General features: G+C 38.9%; 1 protein-coding gene across 1 annotated transcript; it reads left to right on the top strand.

Moving 5' to 3' along the window:
- The first annotated feature begins 2,521 nt into the window (after positions 1 to 2,521).
- Positions 2,522 to 3,559, top strand: LOC123824041 (U6 snRNA-associated Sm-like protein LSm3). Its single transcript, XM_045847156.1, has one exon. The coding sequence runs from the start codon at positions 2,788 to 2,790 to the stop codon at positions 3,094 to 3,096; it is 309 nt and encodes a 102-aa protein (XP_045703112.1). The 5' UTR covers positions 2,522 to 2,787; the 3' UTR covers positions 3,097 to 3,559.
- Positions 3,560 to 10,519: the final 6,960 nt, after the last annotated feature.

The raw sequence follows: 10,519 nt of genomic DNA, 5'->3' as shown, positions 1-10,519 counted from the left end.
AGGGCACTAGTGCCTTTAGCCAGAAGAGGTGTGGGCCCAGACTCAGTTATAAACTATATATCAGTGTTTGACAGTATATGTCAAATTTACTAAAGCTCAGAATACTGTAATTAGAGGAATACTTTTTGAAGGGAAAATAAGGGTTCTTTTTGGAAGTGTTGCTTGGTACAATGAAAAATGAACTTACGTTATTAATTCAGGTCTTGTTGACAACAAATAGGCTCAACAAAGGTTTTAGCAAATTGATAAGTGGCAACCTATAATAGCAGCCAAGAATGAGTGCCATGTGCCTAATATATAATGTTGGTTGTAAGCACTATGTGTTGAATATCGATTTGGACCCTTTGTATATATTATTTATGTAATCTTCATAATTCCCTATAGAGTTCATGTCATCTCTATTTAGGAGAAGAGGAAACTGGTTGAGCTCAGGTTAAGTGACTTGTCTGGGCTTTATAGGTAGAAAGTGGCAGATTTGGGTTTTAAGCAAATCTCTGAGTCACTTTCTCCTACAGCACTTTCCCTCAGGGAGTAAAGGTTGATAGCAGAGATGAAAGATATGCCCCCTTTAAGAACATTTTTGATAAATGTATCCAAGTTTAGATTTATCAGTGGTTTAGTTCAACAGGAGAAATTTTTGTTCCTGTTTTTAAGTATAACCAAAAGAGATTGGGATTTGAGGTAGCTTAAAATTTACATGTAATTTGAAACAAAAAAATACAAGGGTGGACAAATGTAGGTTTACAGTTGTGAGTATGTGAAACAAAGTTTATTCTTAGATTATTATTTATTATTGTATTATTTGTCATCTTCTTGTTATTATTTCATATCCTTGTGATTTATCTTTTAAGTAATGATGCCTGGTAATTTAACCTACTTTTGCCCACTCTGTGTATAAACATTTAAAAATCAGAAAAAGATTGCCCTGACCAGTGTGGCTCAGTTGGTTGGGCGGTGTCCTGCAAAGCAAAATGTCACCCATTTGATTACCCTTCAGGGTACATGCCTGGGTTGTGGGATTGGATTCGGTCCCCAGTTGGGGTGCGTGCAAAAGGCAACCAATTGATGTTTTTCTCTTACATCAATGTTTCTCTTCCTCTTTCTCCATCCCTTTTCCCCTCTCTCTAAAAGTGAATAGATACAATCTTTTGTTTAAAGAAAAAGATTAAAAATATCAGGATCAGGAAGAAATTTAGAATGAAGATATGGAAACTATCAGGTCCTGCATAATTAGAGGTAAGTTGCAAAATTGAAATTATAAGGGTCCAAAGCAAAATAGAGTTAATTATGTGATTAATATTGTCTTTAAGAAGAAACATATAATTTCAAAAAAAGGAAAGCTTTGTTTTTTCCTGGCACTTATTCTCTAAGAAATTACCTTTCAGGTTTCAATTTAGATATCACTTCCTCTAGGAAGTCTTCCTTAGGAGTTATGGGCTGGGTGGAGGTGGGCAAAAGCAGGTGAGGGGGATGGGGGCATTTGTACTAGTGTCAGCAATAAAAATAAATTTGAAAAAAAAAAGCCTTCCCTGATGACCAACTCCCTCTAAATCATGTACTGCTACTATGTGTTTACCGTTGTATCACTAATAAGACCCCTACAAGACCATAAACTCTTCGAGGGCAAGAACTATGATTTGCTTACCCCTCTATCCTCAGTACTTATTTCATTGCCTGGCACGTTGCAGTATTCAGCATTTGTTGAATAAATGGATTTATGAGGCCTCAAGGTGGGTGGGGGGAGTCTAGTTCCCATTCTAACAATGCATTGAATTAAGATCCAAGCTGCAAGTGGGAACAGAGTTTGCCTTAAAATATAGTTTGGGGTCTGTTCCAAGATATGAAATTTCATGTCTTAAGACTTTAACATTTAAAGTCTATTAAAATTATTTTACCCTACAAAATGTTCAAAGTGAACTTAGTAGCTGCCCTCTGAAATCACAAAAAAGTCTCGTAATGTACACATGGGACGTGGTTTTTAGCAGCATAACTTTCTGTTGAACCCACTCTGATATTAACAAACTGAACCTGCTTGTCAATCCTAGTATCATGTAAAGTAAGAAAACCAGGCAATATGTGTCTCCTAAAGTGATTGATACGAAGCTGACAACACTACCTATGAAGAATTCTTTATAAAAATAAATTGGAGAGAGAAATGCTGATTTGTTGTTCCACTTACTTATGGATTCATTGGTTGATTCTTGCATGTGCTCTGACTGGGGATTGAAACCTCAACCTTGGCAAATCAGGCCTATGCTCTAACCAACTCAACTACCCAGCCAGGGCTTTATGAAGTATCCTTGTCTCCCCAAACTTGAATCTGAAAGTTTGTAAAGCTAACTTCAGTTACAGGAAATAGTGGAAGTAAAGGAACACAAGGAAGCAACAGACAAATCCAGAATGAGGGAGATTCTACAGGACAACTAATCTGGTCTCTGCAATCAAGTCAATGGCATGAAAAAAGAGGTGAGGGAGGAAAGAGTGCTCTAGATTAAAAGAGGCTTAAGAAAGAACCAAAAGCAATTTGTTTAAAAATCTGATTTCAACAAACCAACTGTTAAAAGATACCTTTGATACAGTCAGGAAAATCTGAATATTAGATCTGGATAATAGATGACACCAAGGACTTACTGTAAGTTTTGTTAGGTGGGTTTCTCACTTTGGGTTCTCCCAGATACCTAGACAAAGATTCAAATGCAAGTTAGCATATTTGAGAGGGGATTCCAGGAAACACTGGAAGAGGAAAAGGAAGTGATGTGAGAAAGAAATGAAAGCCGGGTTTGAAACATGGCGGACGATGTGGACCAGCAACAAACTACCAACACTGTAGAAGAGCCCCTGGATCTTATCAGGCTCAGCCTGGATGAGCGAATTTATGTGAAAATGAGAAATGACAGAGAACTTCAAGGTAGATTACATGCTTATGATCAACATTTAAATATGATATTGGGAGATGTGGAAGAAACTGCGACTACTATAGAAATTGATGAAGAAACATATGAAGAGATATATAAATCAACAAAACGGAATATCCCGATGCTCTTTGTCCACGGAGATGGCGTTGTGCTGGTTGCGCCTCCATTGAGAGTTGGCTGAAACAAAGAATTTATCCTACGTGGAAATTAGGAGACTTTGTATGATTGCATCTTTAAATGTAGAAGATATTCAAAAGAGAAACCTGTGTAAATTTTGATGTTGAGAAATGACCAAGAATTCTTCTGCTCCTAAAATGAGTTGGTTTGCACATAACCTACACATTCTTAAGCTAAACGGCATTTTTATTTTTCTCTAACCCTTCCAACAAATGTGATCACCAAGATGCAGCCCCTCTTTTTTGGGAGTTGATTTGCTCCATTGATTTTTTTCAGACAATTTCTGATATTTTTAAATTTAAATTAAATTTGATGCTTTCTTTAAAAAAAAAAAGAAATGAAAGCCAATAAAAGCACCACTTTTATGCAAATTAACCACTGTGGGCAAGTGGAGCTTAATTTCACTGACATACTTCGGGAAATACTATAGAATACACCTCAGAGCTAATCTCCAACTTCCAGGCCAAGGGAGCTGGAGTACTTACCCACCAACTCCCATCGGGTATTGGTTGAGCACTGCTCCTGTCAGGGAAGGAGGGTGTGCAGGCAGGAGGGGCTCCAGTGGCTATAGAAAGCCCTCATGCAAAAAGCGTACACTGAAATGATAATGGCCAAGGTGATATTATAGTTCTGTGGTCATGTAAAGGCATGACCTTTCTTTAAAAATGTATTCTGAGCCCTGGCTGGGCATCTCAATTGGTTGGAGCATCGTCCTATATATCAAAAGGCTGTGTGTTTGATTGCCAGCCAAGGCACATAACTAGGTCGCTCATGGTGCATATGGGAGGCAACAGATCGATGTTTCTCCCTTAAATTATGTTTCTTTCCCTCTCCCCCTCTCTCTAAAAGTTAATAAACATATCCTCAGGTAAGGATCTTTTAAAAATATATACTGAAGTATGTGAGCATGAAATGATGTCTGAGAGTTGCCTTAAAATACTTAGGAAATAATTAGAAAATACTTAGAAAATAATAAAAGGGACAGATGAAACAAATGGTAAAATGATAAATCTTTAAATTGGTGGTGGATATGGGAATTAATTACGCTAGCTTCTCTACTGTGTACGTGGTAATATTTTGTAATAAAAGCATTTTCAATGTATATTTAAGTAATTAAAATGTATCAGTTGGGCTGCCTAGAGTAATTAGATATAAATCATTTTATTTTAGAGAATATTCATGAAAAATAATATTTTCAGTTTTAAAATACTTCACCTTAAACTCTTCTTTCTAGTCATAGGTTTGGCCTAAAATGTTTTCCCAGTAGGCAAGCTGGCTGGGATCTGGAAGCTAACCACACTTTGCTCTCTTGGATAGAGCCAATCAGTGAACCAGACCAAACACATGTTACAGATGGTCCAGCAGCCCAGGACTGTGATGGCCTCACCAGCCTAGTGTGTCAGGAGCCCCCACCCTGTGTAATTGAGCCTCCCAGCGTCTGCGGGCCACTTCCTTTTCTTAGCAGCAAACACAAACCTGCAAAAGGTCTTGCCTGCCTACACACAAAAGGAAACAATACCAGCTCAACAGCTGAATCCTTCAGTCCTTGCCTTTACTGACACTCCTGGATTTGGACTCTTGGTTTCCTGGACTTCTGACACTTGTATGCATGGATCTGATGATAGACTGACTATCGAGACACTTCTCCCAGGCTCAACAAGTCCCTGAACCTCAAACTCTGCTTGCCTAGATCAGGGGTATCTACTATACTCAACTACTTCATAAGACGTGTAGGCTTGGCCTTTTTATATGCTTGACATTGTTTTATAATTATTTCTTCATATCTGATATCTTCTTGAGGAAGGACCATAGTAAACCACTTGTTTGCATGTGATGAACCCTGATGGGCTATTGTAGGCAAAAAAAAAGAATAATCTATTGTTTCATGAAACTAAGTCAACAAGGACAGAGGAGTAGTGAGCAGTATGAGCAGAGGAGACTAGGATTTTAAAAATTTGTTCTTTTTGGAACAAAGATATGGGGATTAATGACCTAGCTTGCCTTTTACCATGACATCAGCATCACCTCCCCTAGTGCCTCTACACTGCCCTCACTTCAGCCCTGAGTAAGCACAGCCCAGCTCCTTTAAGCTGGCCTTGGTGAATCGATTTTCAAGTGAGCAAATGGCTTTAGCTGAACTCAGTACTTCAAATATTTACAGTGTGTCCTGGCTGGTGTAGCTCTGTGGATTGAGCATGGGCTGTGAACCAAAGGGTCGCTGGTTTGATTCCCAGTCAGGGCACATGCCTGGGTTGTGGGCCAGGTCCCCAGTAGGGGGCATATGAGAGGCAACCACACATTGATGTTTTTCTCCCTCTCTTTCTCTCTCCCTCTCTCTAAAATAAATAAATAAAATCTCTAATAAAAAATACTTACAATGTGCCTATAATGTGTCAGGCACTGTTAGGTTCTGGGCTGAGAATGGATAAAGGATATGGTCTCTGTTCTCAGTGGGAATCTCAATGCTTATAGCACCCGAGTTACCACTTTAAGGAATCATTGAATTAATCTGTTTTCAACAATTCTACTCCATCTTGGCTCTTTGTAGACTGGAGATCATAGCTATTTTTAGTGTACTTTGCAATAGAGTGCAACTCCAGCCCAGCTTTAACTATTAAGGTTATGAAGTTTCCTGAAATATTCATTGCAAACTCTAAGGTCTAAAATGAACCAAAAAAAAAATGAACAGAAGGTTTTCTAATTCTCTACATGTATTAATTGTATTTCCAAGCACTTATACAAATTTTGAAATGAAAATTTATTTTAAAGATTGTCATGCTTAGATTTTCTTCTTTTAAATATTTGCTTTTCTGCCCTGGTGGGTATGGCTCAGTGGATTGAGTACTGGCCTGCAAACCGAAGGGTTGCTGGTTCGATTCCAGTCAGGGACTGTGCCTGGGTTGCGGGCCAGGTCCCAATGAATTGATATTTCTCTCCCTCTCTGCCTCCATTCTGCTCTCCCTAAAAATAAATAATAAAATCTAATATAAAAATAAATATTTGCTTTTCTTTTTCAGTTGAAGACAAGCTGTTCTCTGTTTACCTGTTTGCTTCTGTGGTAGTCAGGACAGGTTAGATTATGCTTCATTAACATCCTCAAAAATTTATTGGCTTAAAACAAGAGTGTGTGTCTCATTCATAGTATATATTCATCTTGGGTTATCAGGTCTCTGCTGCATGCCATTCTCTCTAAAAGATACAGGTTGACAAAGTTTCACTATCAAACACTGCTGGGAACCACAGCAGGGAAAGGAAGAGGAGCAAATTGTACAACACCTCTTAAAGCCTTCCTTCTGGAAGTGATACTCACCACTTCTACTCAGTTTTACCTGCTTAAACAAATTGCATCCCCACTTAGAGCTTCAAAGCAGCAAGGAAGTTTAGTCCTTTCATATGCCTAGAAGGAAGGAAATCGGAAAGGTTGGAAATAGCAGTATTTCCTTCTGCCTTCTTTGTCACCAATTATTCTCCTGTTTGCATGTAAAATACACTCACCCCTTCCCCAAGGTAGAAAAGCCAAAAGCTCTTGTCAGGACATCCAACTTAAAACCCAGAATCTCTGTGATGTGTAGTAATCTCTACATTTGCTACAGATATGGTTTCTTTTGATCTAAAGACTGTGCCTGAAAAGACAAGTTACTGGTCCCCATTGACAGGATAACCACCATAAAGATTCCCATTTGGAAAGAGGCACACAGCAAAGGTGAACACTCAGCTGCGGCAGTTCTGAAATCCTGTTGGGCAGCAATTTTGAGGACCCTCTACCACCCTGGAGAATGGGGAATGTTTCTCCATGAGGCCCTGACTCTGCTCTCTGGTGGTAACTCCTTGTTCATTGTTCTCCGTTGATGCTGATTCTTTCTGTGGCTCATTTTTCCTTTTCCATTCTCCTCCTTGGCCATATCTCGAATGAGTGTTGTGGGGAATATGCCCTCCTTAGGGGCTGAGCAGCTTTCGTAGTCTGCTTTTTTGCCCATAGATGGTTGAAGGTCTCAGGGTGAACAGTCATGATCTCTTGTAGTCCAGCCTAGTAGGTATTTTGGAAATGTAGCTCTCTCAGAAACTTAATCAAGAGGAGAAAAAACCCCAAACTAGTCATTTTTATCAGCTCCAGAAGCCAATAGTCACCTCTATACTTCCTTTCTAGTATAATGTTTATTTGGTATAATTCTTTTCTTGCCCTTATTCATTCTGTCCCTCCCCCCTTCTCCCTCCCTCCCCATAGTAATTCCATGTGTTTATCAGGCTTTGATGGGAAAAACACTTTTCTTTAGTCTCTTTTCCCTGAGCATTGTGTTCAAACAGCCTTAGTTGATTGGACCTGTGATGTGGACCTATACCAAAACTCCACTTGGAGTTTTTTTGAAGTCAATAAAACAGCCATTCTCTTAAATTAATGTGTTGCCTCCAGGCTGAGTTTTGGTTATCCTTTGTCATTTGAAGCATGTCTTAACTTTATCTTTAACCCTTTATTATTATTTATTTACTTATTTAGAGAGAGGAAGAGAAACATTGGTGTGAGAGAGAAACATCAATCGATTGCCTCTTGTACGTGCCCCAACCGGGGACCAAACTCACAACCCAGGGGTGTGCCCTGACCAGGAATTAAACCCACAACGTTTTGGCCCACGGGCTGATGCTTCAACCAACTGAGCCACACCATATTTTGTTTATTTATTTTTAGAGGGAGGGGAAGCAAGTGGGAAAGAGAGGGAGAGAAACATCGATGTGAGAGAGACATCTATGGCCGCCTCTCCTATGGGCCCTGACTGGGAACCAAAGCTGCAACCCAGGTATGTGCCCTACAGGGAATCAAACTGGTGACCTTTCACTTTGCGGGATGGTGCCCAACCAACTGAGCCACACCAGTCAGGGTACCCAAATTGGTAGACTCTTTATTCCCTTCATTCTTGCTTGCATATTGGTCAGTTCTTTTTCACCTCATTTATTTTTTAATATTTTGCTGCCCTGGCAGGTGTAGCTCAGTGGATTGAGCACGGGCTGGGAACAAAAGCATCGCAGGTTCAATTCCCAGTCAGGGCACATGCCCGGGTTGCAGGCCACGGTCCCCAGTAACTGCACATTGATGTTTCTCTCTTTCTCCCTCCCTTCCCTCTCTAAAAATAAATAAATAAAATCTTAAAAAAATAATATTTTGCCAAATGCAGCCAATAGCAATGAACATACAATATCCTGCTTTGCAGTCTTCCCCGTAAGCTACACGTACATTACATGACCTTTCTTCCAAGTTAATTGTGGGTAATGGTTTTATGAAATGTCTCACCACTGCGTAACATGGATTGCTAACTTTCCATCCTCTGAAAACAGTTTCCTTGCTACCTGCCATCTATCCCTTAATATATTTTAGGTTCTTGTATGGCAGCTCCTTACTTTAGATAACAATTTCTACCTCCTTAAGTGAGAATGATATAGATTTTGATGTGGTAACAACCCAAAATTCTCCTAAATTCTCAGTGGCTCAAAGCAATCAAAACTGACAAGTAGCTCATGCTACTTGTCTTTACAATATGGAGCAGAGCCCTTCAATTACTCAGACATGCAGCCTGTCTCTCAGTGTTCCCAAAGACATGAATGCCTACCTTGTGAGATACCTGAAGAATTTCTTGGGGCACAGAAAGGATCATTTGTAAGGAGTCAATTTCTAGGTCCTCAGTGAACATATACACTCTTCAAAAATTGATCCGCCTGAGTGTGAACCTGTGATGGAAGTATGGATCCTCCTTTCTCACATTCCCTTTCACCATTGTACTTTTCCCATTCTTTATCTTAAAAAAGATTTTTATTCCTTTCTTTATTTTTAGAGACAGGGGAAAGGAGGTAGAAAGAAAGGGAGAGAAACACTACTGTGTGACAGAAATGTCACATCAGTCGGTTGCCTCTCACACACCCACAACCGGGGACCCAGCCCACAGCCCAGGCCTGTGCCTTGACCAGGTGGTGAACAGGCAGCTCCACAGTCCGCTGGCCAGCGCTCGGTCCACTGAGCCACACCAGCCAGGGCTGTTCTCTTCCCATTTCATAAAAATAAACCTCTCTTACACTCCAAATTCTTCTAGATGCGTTTCTTCAGGTGTTAAAATTTTCCATGTGATAGAAAAGAGTAATTTGAATATTGTTGTTGATATAGAGAATGTAAATGACTAGGTAGCAAATCCTTTAGCAAGTGGATGGTTTTAATCATTTTTTTCTTTCAAGGAGAGCCTAATTGAGTTGTCTTCGTGAAATCAGTAAAAATTACTTTTGATGATAGATCATTATGTAATTTTTTTTACATAACTTGGAAGTTCGAAGAATTGAGTGACATTGCTATCACAAGACTCTTTTCATTCCCAGCCACTTACTTATGCAAACGGATTTCTCAGTGCTTACATCTGTTAAAACGAAACCAGGAATAGAATTGATGCTGAATTCTCTCTCATTCTAGCATTAAGTTATATTCATCCATATAAAAAATGAAAATAGGCCTATCCAACTTATTAAGCAATGTATTTCTAATGTAATTGGACTTGAATATTTAATAATTATTGAAATGTGTAATCTGTCCAGATAGCTCAGTTGGTTAGAGCATTGTCCTAATATGCCAAGGTTGCAGGTTCAATCCCTAGTGTGGCACATACAAAAATCAACCAATGAATGCAAAAATAAGTGGAACAACAAATCGATGTTTCTCTCTTTCCCTTCCTCTCTCTCTATAAAATCAGTCAATAAAATTTTTTTAAAGAAAAAATGTGTAACATTTTCATCATCTTAATAAATTTTATGCTGATAATGATGATTTGAATGATAAATGCATACAAAAGAAAATTTTTTAATATTTAGAGCCTATGGTCAGGGGAAACATGCTTTTTATAATGAAAGGTTATATGCTTATTTTTCTTTCAGAAAAGTATGATAGGATAACCATGAATGTCTTTCAATCAAAATATTTTAGGATAATATACTGTAGGAGAGGTGGAATAGAAATTAGTTTAAACAGAAAAAATGATCTAAAATGTATGTTATCTTTTTTAAATTGGTGGTGGTTAAATTAATTAAGGGACTCTTAGCTCTTGAAGCAAACCAATCATCAAATCTCAATGGCTTAAATATAAATTTCTGATTCATGTAAAAACCTAACAGTTGGTGGGGTGAGAGGTAGTAATAGAAGGGCAGTTGGTGAAGGAAGAAAATCTTTACTCCGCGTAGTCAGTCACCGAACATCTAGCTGGTAGAATGGGGAAGAGAGAGAGCTGCATGGAGATAATGCATTGGTAGTTTTTATGGGCCAGATTGGGAGGTGACATAAATCACTTCCACCCAAATTCTGTTGTGCAGAATTCAGTCTACATGGCCACATCTAACCGTAAGGGATGCTTTGTGCCCATGAAGAAGGGGAAGTAGGTTGGATAAACTGCTAATCAGTTTGT

The sequence above is a fragment of the Phyllostomus hastatus genome, unplaced genomic scaffold (assembly GCF_019186645.2).
Source record: "Phyllostomus hastatus isolate PE091 unplaced genomic scaffold, TTU_PhHast_1.1 phas_contig_524, whole genome shotgun sequence".
NCBI lineage: Eukaryota > Metazoa > Chordata > Mammalia > Chiroptera > Phyllostomidae > Phyllostomus > Phyllostomus hastatus.
Note: the sequence above shows the minus strand (reverse complement) of the source record. Positions and strands in the feature narration are given on the sequence as shown.

What these genes read in the sequence shown, in the direction of transcription:
- LOC123824041 (XM_045847156.1), top strand. Translation starts at nt 2,788, where the DNA reads ATGGCGGACGATGTGGACCAGCAACAAACTACCAACACTGTAGAAGAG.